The following is a 26247-nucleotide window of genomic DNA, read 5'->3' as shown; positions in this document are numbered from 1 at the left end:
GAGTCCTCTCCCTCTTTTTCTTGATGAGTCTGGCTAAAGACTTATCAATTTTGTTTTTCTTCTCAAAGAACCAGCTTTTAGCTTTATTGATCTTTGCTATTGTTTTCTTTGTTTCTATTTCATTTATTTCTGCTCTGATCTTTATGATTTCTTTCCTTCTACTAACTTTGGGTTTGTTTGTTCTTCTTTCTCTAGTTCCTTTAGATGTAAGGTTAGATTGTTTGAGATTTTTCTTGTTTCTTGAGGTAGGATTGTATTGCTATAAACTTTCCTCTTAGAACTGCTTTTGCTGCATCCCATAGGTTTTGGATCATTGTGTTTTCATTGTCATTTGTCCCTAGGTATTTTTTGATTTCCTCTTTGATTTCTTCAGTGATCCCTTGGTTACTTAGTAACGTATTGTTTAGCCTCCATGTGTTTGTGTTTTTTACAGTTTTTTCCCTGTAATTTATTTCTAATCTCATAGCATTGTGGTCAGAAACGATGCTTGATATGATTTCAATTTTCTTAAATTTACCGAGGCTTGATTTGTGACCCAAGATGTGATCTGTCCTGGAGAGTGTTACATGTACACTTGAGAAGAAAGTGTAATCTGTTATCAGATGGAATGTCCTATAAATGTCAGTTAAATCTGTCTGGTCTATTGTGTCATTTAAAGCTTGTGTTTCCTTATTAAGTTTCTGTCTGGATGATCTGCCCATTGGTGTAAGTGAGGTGTTAAAGTCCCCCACTATTATTGTGTTACTGTTGATTTCCTCTTTTATAGCTATTAGCATTTTCCTTATGTATTGAGGTGTTCCTATGTTGGGTGCATATATATTTATAATTGTTATATCATCTTCTTGGATTGATCCCTTGATCATTATGTAGTGTCCTTCCTTGTCTCTTGTAATAGTCTTTATTTTAAAGTCTATTTTATCTGATACAAGTATTGCTACTCCAGCTTTCTTTTGATTTCCATTTGCATGGAATATGTTTTTCCATCCCCTCACTTTCAGTCTGTATGTGTCCCTAGGTCTGAAGTGGGTCTCTTGTAGACAACATATATACAGGTCTTGTCTTTGTATCCATTCAGCCAGCCTGTGTCTTTTGGTTGGAGCATTTAATTCATTCACATTTAAGGTAATTATCGATATGTATGTTCATATTACCATTTTCTTAATTGTTTTGGGTTCGTTTTATAGGTCCTTTTCTTGTGTCTTCCACTTAGAGAAGTTCCTTTAGCATTTTTTGTAGAGCGGTTTGGTGGTGCTAGATTCTCTTAGCTTTTGCTTGTCTGTAAAGCTTTTGATTTCTCTGTCAAATCTGAATGAGATCTTTTCTGGGGAGAGTAATCTTGATTGTAGGTTCTTCCCTTTCATCACTTTAAATATATCGTGCCACTCCCTCTGTCCTGTAGAGTTTCTGCTGAGAAATCAGCTGTTAAGCTTATGGGATTCCCTTGTATGTTATTTGTCATTTTTCCCTTGTTTCTTTTAATAATTTTTCTTTGTCTTTAATTTTTGTCAGTTTGATTACTATGTGTCTTGGCGTGTTTCTCCTTGAATTTATCCTGCCTGGGACTCGTTGTGCTTCCTGGACTTGGGTGGCTGTTTCCTTTCCCATGTTAGGGAAGTTTTCGACTATGATCTCTTCAAATATTTTCTCAGGTTCTTTCTCTCTCTCTCCTCCTTCTGGGACCCCTATAATTAGAATGTTGGTGCGTTTCATGTTGTCCCAGAGGTCTCTTAGGCGGTCTTCATTTCTTTTCATTCTTTTTTCTTTATTCTGTTCCGCGGCAGTGAATTCCACCATTCTGTCTCCCAGGTCACTTATCCGTTCTTCTGCCTCAGTTATTCTGCTATTGATTCCTTCTAGTGTATTTTTCATTTCAGTTTTTGTATTCTTGGTTTGTTCTTTAATTCTTCTACATCTTTGTTAAACATTTCTTGCGTCTTCTCGAACTTTGCCTCCATTCTTTTTCCAAGGTCCTGGATCATCTTCACTATCATTATTCTGAATTCTTTTTCTGGGAGGTTGCCTATCTCCACTTCATTTAGTTGATTTTCTGGGGTTTTATCTTGTTCCTTCATCTGGTACATAGTCCTCTGCCTTTTCATTTTGTGTATCTTTCTGTGAATGTGGTTTTCATTCCACAGGCTGCAGGATTATAGTTCTTCTTGCTTCTGCTGTCTGCCCTCTCAATAATTGATACGTTAATAGTATTGAGTCTTCCTATACATGAACAAGGAATATCTCTTTATTTAGTTCTTCTTTGATTTCTTTTCTAAGAGTTATAGCTTGCCTCATTGATCTTGTTCACATTTTATTAGATTTATACCTAAATTTATCTATCTGCTTTTTGGGGTGTGGTAATGTAAATCGTATTGTAGGGGTTATATAAAAGGTTCATAATTCTAGTGTTTCATTGCTGTTACATTAGAAAGCAGTTGGCTTTTATATGTCAGCCCTGTACCTTGCAATCTTGTTATAATTGTGTATTAGTTCTAGTAGCTTTTTTGGTTGTTCTTTGAGATTTTCTACATAGACAATCAGGTCATATGCAAATAAAGGCAGTTTAGTTCTTTTGTAGCAGTCTGTGTACCTTTTACTTGCTCTTCTTATTGTGTTAGCTAGGATTTCCAGTAGGGTGTTGAAAAAGAGTGGTGGGAGGAGACTTCTTTGTCTTTTCCTGGTCTTAAGAAAGCTTCTAATTTGTCGTGATTAAGAATGATGTTAGCTGCTGTAGGGGTTTTGATGTTATCCTTCAAGCTCATTTCGGCACATATTAGCTAAAACTCTTGAATTTAAACACGTAAGAGTAGCCAAACTACCCGTAAACTGTAAGATTCATCTTAAATCAACAGCAAATTTATTGTATTTTTATTGTTCAGTACTGTTTTCATGGGCCAGGAACTGCTTTGTAAGGAAAGTCAGACTGTGGGCCAGCTTAAGAGTTAGATGAATAAGAATGCCTCCTACTCTCACCATCGGCCCCTACGCTGTCAGCTTTAAACTCCACACTTAGAATGCGTTCCTTATTGCGTGAAGGTTTTGGATTCTGATAAAATGCCAATATTTTTATGGATGGAGGAACTAATTAGCCTTTTAGAATGAATGAGTATCAAATCCTTTCTCAAAGAGTTTTACGTGGCAAAGATGAGTAAAAAGAGGAAATTGATATTTGGGGAAATCTCAAAGATGAATGTCATTTGCCTTATAATTTTGCCTACTACCGACTTTGGGTGGAATACCTCACTGTAGGAGAATGAATCCATTAATCATCAATTCTTAACATGCAAAGCTAGAGGAAAATGAAAGTTGGCTTAGATCAAATCTGGCTTTAAACCACCTTTATCACACACACAAGTGTACAGCTCATAAGTTTTCATTTTCACTAGATGAACATATGCATACAGCTAGCACCCAGCTTGTTAAACAATGTTAACAGAAACTCAAAGCCCCTTGTGTCACCATCTAGTAAGTATTCCCTCCCCACCTCCCCTCCACAAAAGGGTAAATTATCTTCGTTAAATAACTTTCCCCTAGCTAGCCAGAGGGGGAGAGGTGATATTCACCCCAGGCCTGTTACTCACTAGGCTCTTAAATACAGTACTGTGCTCTATGAAAAGTCCATACAAACCCATCAGTTCATGCCTGAACATGTCTGAAACTTTCTCTTTCCATTTGGGATCTTTTAGATAATAGTATGATCTGACTCTGGTTATACCGGCTGACAGACCAGCAAAATGATTGATAAGTTTTATTTCTGAACTTCACATTCAGCTATTTGTATATTATGTTTAGAGATGCAGATTCAGAGTTTGAAAACGCTGAATATCTCTTAGACAACTAATTTTTTTCTCAAGTACTAAGCACTATATTCATTAGATAAAACACTCTAAGTATAGAAAAATCTCTTCATCTCTGAGCCAGTGCTACTCGATAGGCCTTAGAAGACCCTTTGTCCCTGAGTATCCCATGGCATGTATCCCAGTGTGGGAAAGTACAAGCTCACTCCCAATTCCAGGTGGTTACCAGATGTAAATATGAGATTTTTTCAGTTCCTTCCTTTTTGTTGGCTCAGCTATATGAATGGAACTGAGTATGCAGTAGGGGTGAGGAGTTGGGATAAGTTCTTGCCTCACTGTGTCCTTGAGCCATTCTGGGCTTTCCTCTATAAAGGACAGAATCTACATGGGACGTTTATTTCTTTTAATGAAGAGCTCAGGTCGTATCTTCTTTAATTTCCCATCTGGAAACCTTTAGGATTATATGTAGCAATCTGGGACTGTTACTGAGAAATACCTGGTTTTTTATCTACTAATAAATGGCCTTTTTGACCTCTTAAGACTCCCCAAGTGAGAGCTCTCTAAAGGGAAAAGGTCTTCTTGACCTGCCATAAGAAGAGATGGAAGAATGTTCATCTTTACTCACGCTTGGCACACCCCTGCACCCTGACCATGAGTTCCATGGGCTGATTTATATACAAAGGATTCAACCCACCTCACCAAGAGATAGAAAGTGGAACCGATCTGTATTGTATGTGATAGTTACATCTCTCTGGGGACATGGTTGGCCATCTTGGCACTCTTCAGTGCATTCCCTAATTGGTAACTACCTGTCTGTCACCTGACCCTCAGTAGTGAGGTTGTCAAAAGCACTACTCCCACTCTTTATCCTCCTGCCAAGAATTCCACTTTCTTTCCTTTAGAAAGAGCAATTCGTGTTTAACTTGGCCAACATTGGGTGGGTGGTGATACTGTTAATCCAGTTTGGGAATACAAAATCAAAGAGGTTTGGGATTGGGGAATGGGAAGGAAAAAAATTGAATGAGGTATTAAAACACACACTTAGATTTGTGGCAAGAGGAACAGGTTCAGTAATAGTAGACATTATCTGCAGAACATCAGGCTTAACCCGTATATAATATCTAAATTACCAAACAAGTGGTTGTTTTTTGTTTTTAAGGTCAACTATTTGAGTTAGCAGAATATAGCAGTTACAAGTATTGCATAATAAAATTGTTCAAGCCAGAACCCCAAAGATGAAACATTTTTCAGTTCAGAGAAAATACTTACTTTACAGAGTAAACGTCTTTTAATTGGTAGGTCATGCAGAAAGTGAAACAACAATATCATTTCAATTAAAACTGATAGTGTTTCATGCCACAAAACAATGCTTAATACATCATTCTTTGGAGTAATCCAGCTTACATATTAGGAGAACTCTCTTTTTTTCTATTAATGATAAAATATAATGGGACACATCGTAATGTAATTACTCTTTTTTTTTTTTTTACCAGAAAAGAGAAAAATTACATGATGAAGAAGAAAGAAAAAGTGCCTGGGTTAGCCAAGAAAGACAGAGAACACTGGATAGACTTCGAACCTTTAAACAGGTAGTAAAAGTATGGTCAGTTTATTATTTTTCATTGCTTTTTAAACAGAGCTACATATATACTCCTATTGTAAGATTTCTTTTATGAGAAACACTTGATTGTCCCTTTATTATCTAGAAAACAATTCTAGTTATGGCAGTCCTTGGCTTACCACTTCAGCGATAGAAGAGGAATGGTCAGGGCCTCTGGGAAGCCTGGATTCCTCTTGAATTTAATAAAGTTAGTTCACAACTGACTATCCATTTTAAGCATCAACTTGTTATTAATTCTGTGTACATCAACACTGTGGTAATAATCTGACCAATGGCATAATTAGAGGGTGGATCAACATACGTGAGAAATGCTTCAGCAGTTCTCTTGCCAGGCTTATCCATGACTCTGGACACTGACATCACAGCAGCTAAGCATTTCCTTGGAATGTGCTTAAACTAGGTAGTTCTGGTTCTTAGCAGCACTCAAGAGCCTTACTTCTACTCTTTATTCTGAGGGGTCTCCTTATAGGTGAAGGGAGCTTTTGATCAAGTGAAAGAGTGAGGGTGGGTGGGAATGGGGTCCTTAACACAAGGATAAGCTTTGTGTTAAGAAAATATTGTCTGCCAAATGCATTAATGCTAGGTTTTACCATAGTAAAAGAATGAGAGTTCTGTGTATCAGTACTCCAAAAAATTTTATTCGTTCTCCTTCTATTCTATCATTAAATGCATATATTGTTTTCAGAGCTTTAAAAAATGCCATGTTACCCTTTGAAGAACATTAATGTTTTAATTTTTTATCTGTAAGCATTTGAAAATACATGTAAGAATCTAAGAATAGTTTTTTAGCTTTCTGCATACCAATAGCATATATATGTTTGACATCATTTGTTTCGTATTTTACACTGCTGGTATTTTTCCATTTAAATTAGTACTTTTATTCACTAAGGATCTTTCTTTAATCATGTGGTAATTCTGAACAGTTGACCTCTTAAGTGGATAAGAGGGGAGAAGGATTTGATGATAAGCAAATAATAAAGAATTTGGTGATAATTATTTGTAAGGTATTATTATATTTTGGTATTTTGGTTTTCAGTATATTTTCCCTGAAAACTCACAAAAGCTCTAAAATAAAATCTTGCATTGGAGGGAGAAAATAAACAGCCATTTGTTCATAAATTATAATCTAACCAGTTATAATAACTTCTGATTTCTTAGAGATACCCAGGCCAGGTCATACTTAAATCAACCAGATTGCGACTGGCTCATGCAAGAAGAAGAAGTGCAGCCAGTCCCGTGTCCTGTGAAGACCAGTGCGACCCTCTGCCAGGAGCACTACAGGTAGAAGAGAAAAGTGAGGGAGTGGAGGAAGGAAGGGGCAAGCTCAGGTCATCACAGACAACAGAAGCCCAAAACCTCACACAGCTTGAAGACAATTCATCAGCACAACTTGAAGCTACTTTGTTACCTCCCGGTGGTGTTACCTCTGAACTGCCTCCCGCCGTATCTCCTCCACTTCTGAGCAAGATTGACCCTAAACCAGGTTCTGCCACAGCAGATCCACTCCCCCCACCTCTTCCTCCGGCACCTCCCCCGCCACCTCCTCCTCCCCCACCGCCACCGCCTCTGCCTGTCGGAAAGGATGGCGCCCCAGAGACACTGGAGAAAGGTCTGCCTAGAGTGGAGGGGAACGAGACGAGGATCCCAAAGTCAGCTAGTGCCCCCTCAGCACACCTCTTCGACAGCAGCCAGCTCGTCAGTGCCAGGAAGAAGCTCAAAAAGACTGCTGAAGGTTTGCAGAGGAAGAGAGGTGAGTTAAAAAAAAAAAAGATTTTTGAGTTCATCTGTTGACTGAGGCATGTAGTTAAAGGACTGTTTATTTCCTAGGACATTACAAAGCTTTAAACATTTTATTTTTGGACATTATTTGCTAGCAAACAGGTTTTCAGGGTCTCAGCATGGCAGAATTCTTACCAACACATGTTTGCGAATGTGTACAGACACAAATATGGACCTGCTTGAGCTTTTAGGGATGCTTTTTAAATTATATCTTTTGACTTGATCTATTTGGTAACATGTATTAGGTGGCTCCTTTTGTGTTAGAATATGATTTTAAATCTCAGAAATACAAGAAAAGGGAAGCTATCTGGTCAGGAGAACACTGGCAAAACCATGTAACATTTGGCTACATATTTATTGAGGACCCTGGCATATCTTGTATAAAGAAGCAAAGAAGAATAGGGAGTAATATGTATAATTTATTGCATGTCAGATATGCCTTAATAAAGATTTTTTTGAAACAGCAAATAATTTTGGCCCTTAGGAGCTTTAGCATTCACAGAGAGAACATTTTATTTGTATATTACGATTTAATCTGAGAGACCATCCTATAAAATATTTCTTACCATAGCCCAAGTGGAATTTCATATGTAAAGCAGTTATTAAAGAAAAACACACACACACACAGTCACCATAATGAACCAGAATTTAATTTTTTAAAATTAAATGTGCAGTCCAGTCACTGTCTGAATTTAGATTGGACTTTTGCATTATGGAAACTCTTTAGGAGTCTCACCCATAATAATACTAAAGATCACCCCCCAGCCCCCAGTCTGCTCACTTCTCTCACATGGGAAATGATAGGAATACCAGTAATGCCTGACATGGAATTTGGGTCTTGGATTTTTTTTTTTTTTTTTAAACAAGCATAATTAGTATCCCCTGTGTTCTGGCAATGTTCTGTCCATGCTTCATGGTCCCGTCTGTAGATGTGTTTTTAGCATCCTGGGCTATCACAGTCCTAGAGTCTGGAGGTTACACAGTTCCTGACTCTTAAGTGCAATCATAATTGTTCTCTTTCATTTTCTAAAGTGAGCTCACCCATGGATGAGGTGCTGGCTTCCTTGAAGCGTGGTAGTTTTCATCTGAGAAAGGTTGAACAGCGAACTCTGCCTCCTTTTCCTGATGAAGATGATAATAATATCTTGGCACAAATAAGGAAGGGGGTAAAATTGAAGAAGGTACAGAAGGAAGTCTTGAGAGAATCCTTCACGCTTCTGCCCGACACGGACCCTCTAACACGGAGCATCCATGAAGCTCTTAGAAGAATCAAAGAAGCATCCCCTGAGTCAGAGGATGAAGAGGAGGCTTTGCCTTGCACAGACTGGGAAAACTAACAAGTAAATGGTCTTACTTTTCTTCAGTAGTGTTCGGTAATACAGCTTTTGTATTGGATGATGAGGTCTGTTATATTTCATTGAATCTGAGGTTCATTATTTATTATACAGCTCAGTTATAGCCTGGATCATAACTTCAGGTTTTACTTCTGTAGTTTCTGGAAACATAACAAAAAAAGTACTTTACAGAGATGTTCCTGGGTAAATGCTGTGTTTTTTTATATCCTGCTCATTAAAAATTTCTTCAGTACAAGCTATATCCCAAGTAAAAAGGATAGTCTTATTCTAGTAAAGTGACAGTCTTATTCTAGCTTCAAAAAAACAGAAAAGGCTTTTTCTAACTTATTTCAGTTGCAAACTGTTATGCATATTGAATTTTGATGCTTTGTTAGCTGCCCACAAGGGAATCTAGAAAAGTCATTGCATTGTCAGACTATTTAGCTTTCTAAGCCTTTAAAGTTTATCATTTAGGGCTTATTGTAATTACTGCATTGTCTAGATAAAATGGCAGCTGACATAATATACATATCTTATTCAGTACCCTGTGGGAATTGGTACACATATGGCATTCTTCCAAGGTAATACAGAGTTGTCCCCCACTACGCTTTAATAAGCTAATTTATATAGTTATGTGGCACAAATTATGCTAAATACATAGAATTGGTAAAGATAACACATGCTATAAATCAAATAGTATATCGAATTGCTGATGACCATAACTGAAATATTATTTGTGCAGAATATAAAGTATGCAAATATATTCTATTAATCATTATGCTCTTTTTTTTAATGGGATTTATTTTTTATTTATTTATTTATTTATTTATTTATTTATTTATTTATTTATTTATTGCTGTGTTGGGTCTTCGTTTCTGTGCCAGGGCTTTCTCTAGTTGCGGCAAGCGGGGGCCACTCTTCATCGTGGTGCGCGGGCCTCTCACTATCGCAGCCTCTCTTGTTGTGGAGCACAGGGTCCAGACGTGCAGGCTCAGTAGTTGTGGCTCACGGGCTTAGTTGCTCCACGGCATGTGGGGATCCTCCCGGACCAGGGCTCGAACCCGTGTCCCCTGCATTGGCAGGCAGATTCTCAACCACTGCGCCACCAGGGAAGCCCTCATTACGCTCTCTTGATGGAATATGTATCTATGGGCTTTACTAAAGGGGGAAGTAGGTGGGAGTAGGTAAAGGAAGAATCACTGTGCCTGATCTTAAGAACTACCAGGGGGAGCTTATTAAAAATGCATATTCATGGCCTTCACTCCCAAAGATTCTGAAAGAGTAGAACTGAGTAGAACTATATGTAGGCATACATCTGGATTTTAAAGACTTATTACAAAAAGATAAAACAAAACCCAGAAACTGTGTCATTAGTTTTTAAAATATTGATTAAATGTTGGAAGATACTATTTTGGATATATCAGAGTATCACTAAAAGCAGTTTTTACCCTTTTGGGCATGGGTCCATCAGGAAAATGTGCCGATTCCACACTCCCCAACTCCACCCCTCCCCACCAGCATCTGCACTGTAGCTTAACAGAAAGCATGAAAAATCTTGATAAGTGGTTGGGTGTTAACTTTAATGTGCTCTAACCAACATTTGATAGTAACACTGTCTGCCATGGCCATGGGTCTTGGGACTGTTGGCACCCTTTTTTCCTCCTGTTAGTTGTAGAGGCCTTAATTATCGGTCACTTACTGTTTTTGGATCCCCAAATAATTTCAAACTATTTGTGCTTGTACATATGTACACCATGCTTTGTAGAGGAATGTAAATGTGTCCACTCAAGTGTGTGACTGTGTCTAGAGACTCAGGTGTGCCTGACTGGGAATCCTTCCCACACTGGGTGACTGTAGATTGTGTCCCACTTCACAGTGCTTGCTACCTCTTGCCTTGTCCCCTTCAGCATGTAGCTTCTCAGTAAACCCCTAAACCTATGCCAGAAACTACCATGTTGGCACTGATTAGGTAATCCCAGTGCCGGACCTTCACATAAGCATGCATTTCATATATTCAAGTAGCTGGGATGTTATTCATAGCTTTTGGCTGCTAATTTAACCTTATGTCAGGTGTTAAGAATATGTCCATAATGAATACCACTCTGAAAATTGCCTAAAACCTTCCCTTTTTTTGGCTGATTGTTCATGGCTGGTGTATGTAGTATAATGTTGAGAGGAACAATGAAATACTGCCAGAAAATGCATGCACTGGGATAGTGGCAAAGTCACTGAAGACTAAGTGTATCCTATACCAGAAGCAAACCACACTAGTTGTGATCCCTGCCAGCTGAGCAGCCATTGATAAAGAGCTATCTATCACTGCCTGTGTGTGGTCTTAGGGAGTCTTTTTTTTTCTTTTTTTAATATTTTATTTATTTATTTATTTATTTATTGGTCTGTCCTGGGTCTTAGTTGCGGCATGCGGGATCTTTTTAGCTGCGGCATGCAGGCTCTTAGTTGTGGCATGCGGGATCTAGTTCCCTGACCAGGGGTTGAGCCCGGGCCCCCTGCACTGGGAGCGTGGAGTCTTAACCACTGAACCACCAGGGAAGTCCCTAGGAAGTCATTTTTAAAGGCTCTGAACTTTTAGACACTTTTCTACAGATGGCTAAAAAGGGTGTAATTTGTATTTCCTATTAATTGGTTTCTTTCTTATAGATTCAAAATAATTAACGTAATTACATACTTGTTTTTGAAGAACTAATTTCTTAAAACTTCATGAAATAAAAACTGAAGGTCCTGGACATGTTCAGCCTCATCCTCCTCTAAAAACTCATCTCAGACCAGCCGTAGGTAATAGTGTCTTTGAAGGGGATTTCTAAACATAAGGAAATATATATAATTGTATAGACTTTTTATTATTTCTAACTTGTTTCCTGTGGGGTCCTTCTTAAACTCATAAGTAACTATAATGATGGTGTCCAACAGAAATATAATGTGAGCCACATTAAAAAAGTTAAAAGTGATGGGTGAAATTGATTCTAGTAATATTTTACTAAATGATATATCCAAAAGAGTATCTTGTCAATATCAAATTCCACATTGTAGTTTACTTTTTTTTTTTTTTGGGTACTGAGTCTTCAAAATCCAGTGAGTATTTTACACTTACTAGTAGCACCATCTCAATTTGGATGCCAAGTATTCATTGGTTAAATTGAATAGTCGTACCAAAACAACCAAGTTGTGCTTAATGGAAAAGTATTTTTTACAAAGTTTTAGATTTTAATTTAAGTCCAATTCAAATCAGTTTCTCAGTCACGCTAGACATATTTCAAGTGCTCAAAAGCCACATGTCAGCTTTTATCTGACAAGTAGGCCATATATATGTTTCTCCTGTGCTGTGGGTCAGTGCATGGATCTCGAACACAACTATTTTGAATTTTACAAAGTCCTCGTAAAATCATCCATTTCAAGACAGTACTAGCTCTGTCCTCTAAATCTCAATTATAATGACAACTCTCTCTGGTGTATTTTAAACTTGCCATTTGATAGTTCTTATTATACTGGCAGTTTTGAGGCAAAGATTTTAGATTGTATTTATCTTTTTAGTGTATAGTTTTGACATAAAATGTTAAGAGTAAAAGGAAGAAAAGTGAAAGTGAATCTAACGTACAACCTTTTTAAAAAACTCTTTTCCCCAGCTTTATTGAGAATAATTGGCATACATCACTGTATAAGTTTAAGGCGTACAGCATGATGGTTTGATTTACATATATTGTGAAATGATTACCACAGTAGGTTCAGCCAACATCCATCTTAAAGAAAAGAAAGAAAAAGGAGAAAAAAAAACATTTTCCTGTGATGAGAACTCTTTAGGATTTACTCTCTTAGCTACTTTCCTGTATATCACACAGCAGTGTTAACTATAGTCATCTTGACATATGACCTTTTAACAGTGATCAAAATCAAAATCCATGTTCAAATTTTGTTTTAATTTTTTTTTAAGAATACAAACATATCCTTTTGTAAGATTTTTTTATATAACATCTATATAAAAAGGTCATTTGAAAGAAAAAACCATCAGTGTTCATACCGGATTTTGTGAAAGGTGTGAGGGAATATATATACATACTGTCTTTAATAGGCTGTCCTTTTTAACATACAGTATTACTTTTGTTTGTAAACAGGTGACTCAACAGAACGAAAAAAATACCTACAGTTGAACATCGGCTCTTACAAAATTGTAAACGTGGTTCCACAATTGGATTCCATTAGATCCAAAGTGTATTGGCTCAGTGGTGTGAAAAAGGAAGCACAATCGGCAAGTTACCACTTTTCCAGTCATTCCAACAGATGGTGGTTAACATAAGTTTTAGATGTGCAATGTTCCTGACTGCAACGGAGAAAAGGCCTTGTGAAGATTCCTGTTTTTTAAGCACCTTCCCCACCTGTCTACCCATTTACATCCTTGTAGTGGCCAGTAAAGCTAGGGGTTGCTATGAGTTGGAAGAACACTGGGTTGACAGATCTACTGTGAGCTGCGTTGAGATTCCTTTGAAATCCATCGTTCAGTGCACTGAATAGTCGTCTGCCCAAAATACAGAGCTTCTTCCATATCAGCTTAAATAGTGTGAAATTCTGAAAAAGAAGTTAATCATGATAGCTATAGGGCAGGAATTGGAAGAAATCAGATGGAAATGCACTGATAATTCCCACATTACTCATCTCCAAAGGAATTTACATAAAGATGTTCTACAACATCTGAAAAGATACATAACCATGGAGATACACCTATAAATGTGTTTACCACAACGTGATGCATTTAACATGGCCTATTTTTAGAAGCCCACACACTTACAATTTGTAAGGTTTCAGAGTAAAAATTTCCATGCTTTTAAATAGCCCTTCATAACTGTGAATTTATAATAGTTTGAATTTTATGTGCAGCATTGTTTATGAGAAGCAATACTTTGTAATTTGATATTTCAAATTATTTTTAGTCTTTTTGTTTGAACTATTGCTTGATTACTATAACTCAACATGACTTTCCTATTGAGAATCAAAAATCAGGATTCAATAGTAGGAATGCAGATCTTAAGTCTTTTTTAACATGCACCATTTGTTTTTATTTTTATGCTCCACAATGGAAAAAAAAAAAAAACATGCTCTACAAATGTACAGAAAGTAGACAGGCAGAAAAGCCTCTTTGGCTGGCATTTCACTATCTTCACATGCTTGGAGTTGAATTTTGGGAGACAGCCTTTGTTATCGTCACTAAATTCTTAAACATATGTATGTAGCTCTAGGTGCTGATTTTGCTGTAATGGAGTCCTGAAGAATGCATGGAGCCGATACTAATTCTCAGCAGGACTGTTGTGGGCTTGAATGAAGGTAGATATGTTGGACCCAGTTTACAGTACTCTGTAGAGTGTAATTCTGTGTAAGACAGGTCTTGACCATTATATGAATGGCTGACATACCAAAATGAACTTTATTTCTTATGAGGCAGTTCTCTGGCCTAGACCCAGAAAGCAGTCCCTGAAGTAAAAGCCCTCAAATGTATCTGAATTAGTAGTGATCCTGAAGGAAAAAAATGCTCACACCTTTGTTACTTGAAAATGTTATTTCCTTTGAAATAATTATGGAGAAAATTTTCTGGCAACAGGTTATATAAAACAAAATCTGCTTAAATGTTGACTATGTTTATTGATGAGAATATGAGCATTTTCACAATATATTGGCTTTATTCTAGCATCATTCTTACACCTTGTCTGAGAATATTAGAAATACAGATGTAATATAAAGTTAATCTCAATCCCCTGATTACAGTGGGGATGGGTTGTAGATTTTTGTAACACACCTTCAGTAATGCATTGAAACATGCCTTTTAACCTAAAGAATGATTGATTTGATTGATATATTTGAAAAAATTTTTAAAGCAAATTTGCAAATCTTAAATCATGTATCGATTTTATGCCTTTGGATGCTTGTTCATAACGGTTTTTTCAGTTTTGTTTCATTTATTGACATTTAGAAAAATACAGGAGGATCTTATGTCATTATTGACAGCAGAAGCACTGGAACCTTAATATGTCTAGAGGAAATTGCTACCCACTTAGTGTTGCAGCCGGGATTCCATTAAGAGACAATGCTCACTTTTAAAGGGTCCTATAATCTGTTTTCCTGAGCCATGTTGTAATAAGTCTCTAGCAAAGAATGCAGGGTGTTCAGATCTGCATGAATCCTTCAGGAGTGCATCCACAGCTGGAAGCGTACCCCACCACAGCACTCCTTGAAGGTTGTCCTCACACTTGTAGAGCCTCACTAGCAACCCCTATGCTCATTCTCTGGTAGCAACTTTCTCTCCAACACATCCACTTCCCTTCCTCTGGATTCAGGTTCCTCCTTCCACAAAATTACATGTTACTATAGGTCATCAACCTTTGGAGTTCTCACAAATATTAGAATTTCAGATAACTACAGTCCATGTGTCCAGTTGAATCTACATGATAATTAAAAAGCAGTTTCAGAGCCCAACGAAAATTGTATAAGCATGGTTTCCTTCTTATCCTTGCCCCTAATAAAATGAGCATCTTTGTCCTTAGTATAAAATTTGTATATATTGTTATGATGGTACTTATATATGATCATGTTTCCAGTTCCAAATTTGCCTGTACTACTTATATGGTTTAAAATACTTGACAGTTATATTTCTGTTAATGTATCATTTCTGTATCAAGAATCTACAAACAGCTGCTTGCTTATGCTGAATCAATTTAGAAGTTAATTTACCAATCTCGTCTCAACTGCAGTATACTTAAAATAGGGAAACAAGTAGATGATGACTTGGATGTTTGGTGGTTAATGTTACTGCTCACTTGAATGTCAATTTTGAATATTTCTTCTACTAATACAACTAAAATTATGTACATATAATCAATGTGGCCTGTATAGAAAAGGTATTCCTAATGATTTAAAATCCTGGTGGTACAGTAGGGTAGCAGTCTGAGGAGGAAATACCTGGCTAAAGAGGAATTTTAAAAGATGAGAATTGCTCACTTCATGTATATTTTATAGGCTTATTGAGTTTGTGAGCAGTATAAAAACAATCATTCTTTAGTTCTTCATTGTGGAGCTGAGACAGTTCTATAAAATGCACAACTGTAACAGTTGATCAGGTGTAGTATTTCCACAGTGAGAATATGGGGGCTTTTCTCATTATGCGAACCCACAGAAAATTTTCTACTCTGTATAATGGGGGTGGGGGGAGCCTTGTTTCTACGAAGCTGAACTATGTAGCAATATTTGTTAACATGTGGCATGACGTCTCTATGTCATAAAATGTGATGTGTTAGATTGTAAAGCATACTTTGGCCATAGCAGACACTAAGAATTAAAACTCTTGTATCAGTGGGACAAAAATCAATGGGCAGTAACCTCTCTGTTTGGAATGGGACCAGTATACAATTAATACAATTTAAATTTATACATTCCCTAAGACTCCATTTTTAAATTACGTTCATTGCGTGTGTGCATAAGGAAAGCTTTTCTTTCACTAAATACAAGCTTGTTTTTTTAACCTTTATAAGTTAATTATTATGTACTTAACATCAGATACCAACCTGTAAAGTGCTAATGGGTCCCTAAAGGCCTTATCAGGGAGTTGAAATTTCATATCCTTATACCAGGTTATTTGTAAAAAGTCTTTTTGAACAGCTGTAAAACATTTAAAAACTGTGGCAGATGCATTGTTAACATGCATCCATTTGATAGTGAAAGCAGAAACCTGAACAAGTTTTACCTAACTCTTGCACTGAATTTAAATAATATAAAATTAAATGTGCATTTTAAATAGATTTTATTTCCCATTTATTGCTTAGCATAGAAGAACAACTATGCTTAGTGTTAGAGGATTGACCACAAGGTTGATTTTTAGATGGAAGAGAGGTTAAGAAAGTAGAAGCACCTTACTATTGGAGCATGTTGCATTCATTTAGTGCTACTGAACAATTCAGTAGTTATTTCTGAACTTTGCTGCAAAGTGCTCTTTATTTAAAGCACATTAAAGTCTCTGCTTAATTGCTTTGTAAAATGAAGCAATGGTATTTTTTATCCTATAAATATAGTCTAATTTAAAAATTTTTCCTACAAAATGAGTTTATATTATTGCCTAAACTATCATCTATGTAAAGGATTTTTAAAGGCAAAAGGGAGTCTGGATTCCGTGTGTGTGTGTGTGTGTGTGTCTGTCGGTCTGTTATAAATGTTTGCCCATTGAATTATTTCAAAGATATGTTCATTCTAAAATTTTCTGTTTTACCCACAGTAAATGTTCAGCTTGGTATTTGAGGGACTTAATTGATGGAAATGCAAATTCATGTGTCTCTCCCCTTCTCCAGACACATTTATTATGCCACTGTAAGGTGCATGTACAGAAAATACTTCTGAGGCTGATATATTAAATATTTTATCAATGTTATGCTGAATCTCAAAGCAGTCATTTATTTTGAGGGTTAAGAGAAAGTTTTGGGTTTTTTGGTCAGGTATGACTAAGAGAGGCTCCAACTGGTGAGTTAAGGAAAGTCTGTGGTAAGTGATTTGAGATGTATACTAAAAAGGTGTGGGTGTTGGTTAAAGAGTTCAATTTTAACAAGGGAAGTTTTTTTTTTTTAATTTGCATGTTCTATGGTTAACTATCAAAGAGTGCAACAGGTTATTCCAGCTTTTCCGAGTACTAATTATATTGGTTTTAAGAATTCTTCATAATCACAAGATGACATTTTCCCTTCATTTGTGACCAAAGAAGGGTAGACAGTACAACCCATGCAAGTGACTTCTGACTTCTTCGACTTGGACAGAATCCCCACTGTTCCATTGAATTTCTTATTGTACTATATGTCTTGCAAAGTGTGAAACCATAATATATAATTTATGAAAAATCGAAGGCTACAGATCCTTTTGCATGAATAAAAGCCCATTAGGGTGAATGAAACTGATATGTTCTTTTAGCCTTTCTGGTTAAATGAAAATTTTAATGGCAAACCAATTCACCACTTACTAGCTTTGTGCAATATTAAGCAAAACACTAGCACACTGTGCTTGGCTTTTCAGGATGGCTTTAACACCGTTACACTAAATGGACAGTGTGCAAAATGTAAGTGACAACTCTTGCAAATTTACAGTACTTAAATATGCTCAGTTAACATTCTAAAGTATTAAAAGTACAAAGAAAAAAAACTAAGCAAGCATTTAGAGCAATACTATGAAATCTCCAATAATGGTTTTGACTGTTGCCTTTTGCTCTTTAGTGCAAATTTCTGCATTGTAATTATTGTATCGCTTTGTATTTCATGTTTTTTACACCTACGACTTCAAAGTACTTGTACACTAAGTATTGCAATCACCTTTCTCTTCTTGTACATGCAATATAACAACATACAGTTTTGGTGCTTAACAATATTCCTTTTTTTCTTTAATAAAAGATATTTATTGAGTTAAGCTCATTTTGTTTGTTTAAAATAGCAATGGTGGTATATAATGTCACTTCATTTCTAATAAGAAGGAGCATAGCAAGTTGTGCATTTGTTACAACACGATGAACAGGATTCAGACCCTCCACCCCTGTACTTCTGCCTCTTCCCGACCACTGTTTGTAACAAAATATGGTTTAGAAATGTTGACCTCCAAAGTTGGAAGGTCCTTAAATGCCTTTCATTTTAGCAGTCAATTTGTGATCATCTAAATTGGGGGAGACTAAGGGAGACATTTCTCCCAAGGAAGGGCCTTTCTTCCATGTATTCCCTCCATAAATATATCTGAAACTAAACAGAGGGCTTTGATTACTAGATAGTTTTTCTGTGAGAGTTTAGAGAATGGACTTAATAGAAGTGCTTTAGCCAAACTGATAGAATCACCTTCTGCCTCAAAATGAGTTAGTTAATACATTAATTCAGCTCTCAACACAGTACACCCTAGTCCACCCTTGTGAAAATCATGCTGTGGCTGGTTTGGAATGGGCTTACTGGGTGACTTACCAAGACAGGAGAAAACCTCTCCTGGAAATCTAGGCCCTGTGGAATTCCTTAGTCCTTTGTGATTCCGTCGTGCATCCTGACCTTGCTGAGCTCTGTAAACTGGTTGAAACTTCATTTTTTTGCTACAGGAGTCTGTGTGGAAGAGGTTTAAAATTCTTTGGTGCAAACCCACCAGAATACCATCGCATTCTGTTACTGAAGTTTAAGCACGTTTCCCAAGCGCTCTGTCCCAGTGCCAAGTGGATACCTTTCCCACAGAGACCCACAACTTTGTTGCTCACCAGAAACTTAGTTCTTCCTCACTGCTAACATATTCTCCAGATCTCTCTACTAATAATCTTGCTTGTTCACAAGAGCTCACCAGTTTTGTGCTCTCATCGTTCTCTGAACTCAACTATTTGTCAGCTTAACCTCTGACAGACTGCTGACCCATTAATTCTTCTACAGAGTTCAAACGGGTCCGTCCTCTAATCACATTCACTTCCTACTTGCCCTCATTCCTGCCTCTTCCACCTGCTGTTCCTGTTGCTGTGGAGGGTTTCATAATACTCAGGACATTACGCATCTTTCTTCCCTGTCACCAATTGCAATGGCCAGGCCTTGCGGTAGAGTCCTGGGCTTCCTGGCTCCATGCTGGTTAAGGAAATCGTGCACCAATGCCACAAGGCGTTCTGTGTGCCAACTTTGGTCTCCTAAGTCTACCTCTAGTATCTGCATTTTCATGCTCAGCTCATGCCTTTCCACCTGCACGTTTCTAAAATGCTGTTCTTAGACCTCATCATAATCTAAATTCGTCAAGTATGTTCATTTGGAAAGCACATAGGCAGTATGTGTCTGGCCCTCCTTGTCTGTCAACATTCTTAATCAGAACATTGAAAGGAAAACAAGACATGAAAGGAAGAATCACAGAATCTGATTTAATCTTCACAATTCAAATGAGGCACAAGAAAAGGGTTAGATATTAAACGTGTCTGGGGTGACAACTACTGAGTGGCAGGGAGCTTTGCTTTAAACACTGCCCCACCCAATTATCTCCCACAGCATCTTCAACTTCCTCTTAACCCTAACCCTGTAAGGTGCAAGTGGCGCTTCAGATGGTCTGGAGAAGAGCACTTCATTCTAGGCTAAAACTAGGCCTGAGTCTCCTATGTTGAGATGTGCTAGAGAAACACTTGATCACTAAACATTTTCAAGAAGAATAAAAACAAAGAGTATCAAAGACATCAAGATGCGACTTCAAATAATATTCAAGTAAAGTCAGTCCAAAAAAAAGCTATTAAGTTCAAATCTCTTCAGAGGCAACTTATTTTAAGACATGAATGAGTTATATAGCAGATTCCTTTGAAGTGCTTTAGGTGTAACATAGTGCTATTATGCTCTGTGGATTTAGGAACTTTTTTCCCCAGATCATAGTTCCTGCAGGGAGAGTCATGGGGACATATATATCCCCACATAAAAACTCCGAGACCATTATTTGTCTCACTTCCAGTGATGTCTCAAGAATTTCAGATGCTGGGGTGTTCTCTTAGCCTCAGCAGCTTATCTGTATTCATGTGCTTCTAGAGCTAGAAAATTCCCGGTGACTGCAGCCAGGTTGAGTTGTTTCAACCCTGAATAAATGTCTTAGTCTATCTCTGTGGTTATCTGGAGGCCTTTTATATTGAAATAATATTTAAAAGTCCTTTTATCAAGTTATAGCAAGTCTATGAGTATGATAATGGTTTTTGAGGAAAAGCCTTAAGCAACTAAAGCCACTGGCCAATTTCTGTCAGAATAGTTTACCACCAAGAACAATTAAAAAGTTACTCATCCCCAAGGGTATTGAACTTCCTCCACTGACAGATGTTTTGTGTAATTGAAGATGATAGATTGGCAAACCTCAAAGAAACCTTAGGTTGTTTGTAACCATTTTCCAATGGAAAGAAAATGAAGTCTAGCAGGAATCAATCAGTTATTCCTAAAACTTCTTAATGAAAGAGTTAGAATAAGCACTACTCTGAATTATTTTATTTTGCAGATATTCTACAGTGTGTAAATATATATTTAAGCTAGAACAGTAAATTAACATTATTGACTTGGGAGAGGAGTGAGATGAGGGAAAGTAGCCAACATGGGCATTTTGCAATATAATCTTATTCAAAATTACATTATGCAAAAGCCACACTATGGCTCTATGGTGGAAGCAGTCCAGTTGGCAAAAACATCCCATAAATGTTTTAGGCCAAAATGATCTTTTTCATGCTTAAAGACCCAAACCTCTGGAATCTTCTTTACGTAAAAGTTCAAGTGTTCCAGTGGCTCAAATCTCAATTTAAAAATTCTCTGGTCTTACCTACAGGCCACTTTGTGACCCACCTCTTGTCTGAAATAGGATGGCCTATCCGGGCAAGTGTGTGAGTCAGGGCCAGGTTTTTGAAACAGAAGGTTAACTCTTCCAACAACCATCAGAAGATGCAACAATAAATTCACTGTGACCCAGAACTTGCTGAAAGGATTTTGCATTTCAATTATGAGTTTCTCTAACGTTATCTAAGCTTTGGTATTGCATTAAGGTGAATCATCAGAAGGTAATACGTAGAATATTATCTCCCCAACTCCAGCAATTCTTTCACTGCACTATAAGCAATATTTCTAGACTTTCTTCATAGCCCTTTTCTCTATCTTCTTAGTCTCACCTTTCCCCATGGTTCTAAATGACATTTGTGTCATAATGATTCCCAATTTTATCTGGCCTATACCTCTTCTCAGAACACTGGATCTGTATGTATGTATTCAGCTGCCCCGTGATCTCTTCATTTGGATGCTTCATGCAATTTCAAGTATAACATGTCCAAAATGGTTCCCTTGACTCCTACTCTATTAAAACCTGGACCCAATCCTTCTCAGTTTTATCTTTTCTTTCTTTCTTTTTTTTTAATTCATCCAGTTCTGGAATTCGGAACCTGGAAGTTATCCTTGCTGCCCTTCTCACCCTCATCCTCCATATCCAACGAGTCCTATCAACCCTAACTCCATTTTACATCTGGCATACATCCACTGCTTTCTCTGTCCCTAACCCCTACACTGGTCCAGACCACATTCATTTCTCAAGTAGGATACTGCAGTAGCCTCCTAACTGATCTTTCACTGCCACTCTTGTCTCCTTCCAACTTATCCTCCACTCAAAAGTGGTGAGATCATGTCTCTCCACTGCATAAGACCCTCCAGTTACTTTCCATCACACTTAGAATAAAATCTGAATCTCCTTCCTATGGACTATAAGGCTGAATGTGATCTGGCCCTTCCTATCAGCCTCATGGCTTACTGAGCTCTAGCATTGTGTATAATCTCTCTCTTACCTTAGGGCCTATGCACAAACTGTCCTCTTTCTAGAATTGTTCCTTGTTTTAGTATGGCCAACTTCGTTGTGTCCCTCAAAATTCATATGTTGAAGTCCTGACCCTCAGTATGTGTCCTTTTTTGGAGATAGGGTCTTTACAGAGATAATCAAGTTAAAATAAGGTCATTAGGGTGGGCTGTATTCCACTATGACTGGTATGTTTATGAAGTGGGGAAATTTGGATATAGACATGTATAGATGGAACATTATGGGAAGAGACATAAGGAAAATATGGTCACCCAATGACCCAGTTGAAATATGTGTATCCTTGAATCAGACGACATATGCAAGAATGCTTATAGCAGCATTCTTCCTAACAGCCAACAACCAAACAACCCAAGGGTCCATCAGCTGATGAATGGACAGTTGTAGTATATCCCTAAAATGTGGTATAGTTAGACAATGGAGTACTATAGAATAAAAATGAACACAGCTACACAAAATAATTTGGATGAATTTCACTGACATAAAGTTGAGCAAAAAGCAAAAATATCTAATACATGATTCCAGTCAAAGTTTTAAAAAAAATACGCAAAACTATAGTGTTTAGGATATTATTTAGGTGGTAAAACTAAAAGAAAGAAAAAAAAGATGATTGGCACAAAAGTCACGTTAATGGTACGTTTGGGGAGAGCAGAGCTTCATGACCAGAAAGGAGCATACAGAGGGCTTCTGTGGGGCTAAGCTTTTCTTTCCTCAGGCTTCTGTGGGGCTAAGCTTTTCTTTCCTCACCAGGGTAGTGGTGAGATGGGGGTTCGCTTTATAATAATTCAGTAAGCTATGTGTTTATGTTTTTGTATTTTTCTGATTATGTATTACATTTCCAATAAAAAACTTTTTAAAAACCCTAGAGTTCTTTTATTAGCGTTCTAGAAATTGCTTCTAGAATTCAGTTGCCAAAAACTTTTTTCTCTGCAAAATAAGGTGCATGCTTGCTCTACAAAACAATGAGAACCATATAATCTAACATTTCACTTTTTAAAATTAGTTGACAGTAAATCAGAGCCAAATTTAGTGCTCCAATGGAAAAACCAACTCATCTCAGACTTCCGGTCTACACAGCTTCCTTTAATTGGCTCTGTGTGTGTATGCATGTGTGTGTGTTTTAAACTCTATCTCTAGGTGTTTTAATATTGTAAGTTTCCTCTGGGGAAGTAGGTGGGAAAATCTTTAGAAATTTCATCAGATAGAAGAAAAAGATTTTGCAACAGAGCATGGCATAGTGGTGAAGAGCAAGGACTCTTGAGACACTAGCCATGTGAATTTGGACAGATTACTCTCTGTGCTTCAGTTTTGTGTTCCAAAGGGAGAGACAAATAATGATATCATCTTCATATGGTTGTTGTACGGGTTAAATGAGTGCACAGAAGAGTGCCTGGCACATATATGAATGTTAGCTATTATTACTCGGAAGATCTGATACCAAAATCCTTCACAAAGAACTACAAAGACTTGAGTAACTTAGCAGCAAGGACATCTGAGAGTAGAATAGATGCTCCTGGATAATTTGAAAAAGCAGCAATAACCATATAGATTTCCTTCTTCAACAGAACATAATTTTACTTACATTACACAAAATGAATATTACGTAACAGGCAACATTTTAAATTAACAACAAAAAATCCTTACCTTCATGTTTACTCTTTGTAGAAAGAACTGGGTGTAGCTGAAAAAGTCAGAATTTGTATTTTGACTTTCTGTGGAAAGGCAGACCTAAAGAATCAAAATATAATCCGAAGTTATAAAGAATGCCAACATACTTCCAGTTAAATATGGTGGCTTGAAACATGCTTTTATTGATACTCCCTCCTAAAGCCCTAACATGACAGTAAAGGAATAAAGAACAAAAGAGGAGAAAATTATGGACAAAAAATGTCCAGCCTTTGAAAGATGTATGGGAGGTAAATGGCTTAAGTGAGTGGAGGGAGCTGACCTGAGAGTGTGCAGTGAGACACTTGAGGGGCCGGCCGAGTCCTGAGGGGTGTGGCACCACTGGGGGTGCGCTGTGTTCTGTGAAAGGTGGGGAGGAGGTATCAGGTGAAAAGAAGGAGAGTGGTGGGAGTCTCAAACAGGAGCAAGAGACCTTCCCTCCCCCCACCTTCCAGACCCTCCTTTCCCACAGCAAGAGTCTAGAAGTTCATTCCCTGGATAAACTGAGCCAGGGAAGATCTAGACTCAAATAGCAGTCCAAGAGGAGGGCAGAGGTAATGCTGAACACTGTAGGATCGAGTTACAATCTACCTTCAGAATCACAAGGCCCCTGGCCTCCTCCTCCTGCCTGGTTCTGAGATGGCTCTCAGCTAGGCATCTATACCCTCCCAGAGGAGTCTGGAAGATCCCTTTCCGGAGAAACTGAATCACCCCAGAGAAAAGACCAGCACATGTTAATATTTGGGTGTGAGGAGAGATGGAGATTATCAAATGACAAAGCTGGCCTCCCACCCAATCAACCTACCCCCAAAGCCACCAGTCCACCAGCTCTGCCCTCTTGGTCCCCTAGAGCTCCCAGGGTCTCCCTGTAGAATATGAACAGACTCCTTTGAGTCACACACATTTTCGGAAAGTCCCCACACAATAGACAGAGACCAAAACAAACAAGGTAACTCAGAAAACAGACAATTCAGGAAGTAGTAGGAAAAATTAAAATTAATTTTGTCAGAAAAGTAAGGCAAGATACTACATCCATGAATCAAGAATGTGTTGCAATAAAAAGGAACCATCTGAGAACAAGGGATGACACTGAGAAACAAAAACTCTGACAGCTGACATTACACATGCAACACAAGGTTTAAAAGATAGGCGAGGAACTCTTAGAGCTGAATAAACAGCTAAGGAGATAGAAAAGATAGAGGATCGATTAGGAACTCTTAGAGCTGAATAAACAGCTAAGGAGATAGAAAAGATAGAGGATCGATTCAGCTAATCTAATATCTGATTAATGCCAGAAAGAAGGGAGAAGTGGAGGGGAGAAAATTATTAAAGAAACCATACTATAAACTTACTGCTTTGTTTGCCACAGTTTGAGCTGGTTTTTCTTCCGCGTGCAGTAGAAGGATTCTCAGATGGTCCTCTAAGGAGCATTCCAGGAAGATGAGGACTCAGAAATAGCTCCCCAGAAAGGACGACATAGAGGTTACTGGTTACCTTGGAGAGAGCACTTTTGGCAGAGCAGTGTGGGCAGAAGCCAGAGTGGAGAAGTCTGAAGAACAAATGGAAAGATAAGAAATGGAGATAATTCATGAGCCCACAATTCTTTCAGAAGTTTTTCAGTGAAGAGGGGAGAAATCAACTGATAGCTCTAAGGATTAAGGGTGGATTTTTTTTTTTTTAAAGGTAAGAGACACTAGAACATGCTTGTGTGCTGATTAAAAAAAAAAAAAATAGTAAATAGAAAGTAAAAGTGACTTGAAATAGCAATTGTATTCCTGTCTCTTAGGTAAACAAAAGACTACATTTATAATTAATAAATCAATAGAAAATGGAGAAGAAAATTAATTCTGTACTTCAGGTGGCCCAAACACCTTTGACCTCAATGATGGGAATGATTTAAATCCAAAGGATTAGAGGAGGTGGGGAGAATATGTTTTCTTCGTTGTTTTTTTTTTTTTTCAAGTACCCATCTCAATTCTCCATGATTGTATGTAGATTATATAATCTATTCTGGTCATTAATGAACTTCCTAGAGAAAGTTTCAGCTCTTCTCCCACAGTTTTTCAGTGATCTCTTGTGTCACTGCTACACTGGTTTGATTAGACCATTAAGGCCAGTACCTTATTATCCACTTGCTCAACAAGGAATTCAGCGCTGACAGATGCCCTCGTGGACGCACAGGTGTCGGCAGTGTGAGGGGGCCTGTCCCTCACGGTGCTCAGTGGCGGGACGCACTGGGTACAGGGTCAGACCCGCCCACCCACGGTGCCCACACACGAAAGGTGTGTCCCGCAGCCACGGCACAGCACGGCCCTCAGGACAAGACAGAGTGACCCAGGAAACACCACCACGGGGAAGGGTGGGCCCCAGCACTGCCGACACCCCCAGGACGTGCCGTCGCTTGGTGATCCAGGAGCCCCCTCACAGAAGCAGGGGCCGCCGATGTTGCTTCTTCGGCTTGGGGTGATTCCAACAATCCGAAGTCTTCTTCCAGAAGTTACTGTCCTAGTCATTCTACCAAACTCTACAACAGACCTTCTGCAGAGTCTGCGGGAAGAGCAAAACATGTTACCAGTGCACCGGCCAACCAAAGGGCCAAGGCCATGCTAAGTTACACCGCTATCATCTTTGTCTCCCCTGCACCAGCACCAGCTGGCAAGTGCCATCCAGATACCACTGGGAAGCAACCTCACGACCCCCGAGGGGACGTCTCGGCCCC

General features: G+C 38.0%; 1 protein-coding gene and 1 long non-coding RNA gene across 5 annotated transcripts in view; both read left to right on the top strand.

The window, feature by feature from the left end:
• Positions 1-17963, top strand: part of JMY (junction mediating and regulatory protein, p53 cofactor) — a 72466-nt gene extending 54503 nt beyond the window's left edge. For 2 of the 4 annotated variants that reach the window (XM_082458070.1, XM_082458068.1), the window contains 4 exons: positions 5285-5380; positions 6571-7162; positions 8224-8531; positions 12653-17963. In XM_082458070.1, the coding sequence (XP_082314196.1) occupies positions 5285-5380; positions 6571-7162; positions 8224-8528 (993 nt within the window). In that variant the 3' untranslated portion in view covers positions 8529-8531; positions 12653-17963. Of the gene's footprint in view, positions 1-5284; positions 5390-6570; positions 7163-8223; positions 8532-12652 lie in introns of all 4 variants that reach the window. The other 2 variants (XM_082458069.1, XM_082458067.1) reach the window with 1 other exon arrangement.
• A 665-nt stretch (positions 17964-18628) lies between these two features.
• On the top strand, positions 18629-22723 carry LOC309659035. The gene is made up of 2 exons (XR_014262528.1): positions 18629-22546; positions 22579-22723. It is a non-coding gene; the product is annotated as an uncharacterized lncRNA (long non-coding RNA).
• Positions 22724-26247: the final 3524 nt, after the last annotated feature.

Source organism: Balaenoptera physalus (assembly GCF_965194825.1).
Source record: "Balaenoptera physalus genome assembly, chromosome: 3".
Classification (NCBI taxonomy): Eukaryota; Metazoa; Chordata; class Mammalia; order Artiodactyla; family Balaenopteridae; genus Balaenoptera; species Balaenoptera physalus.
The sequence above is the reverse complement of the archived record's forward strand: the minus strand, read 5'-3'. Positions and strand labels throughout refer to the sequence as shown.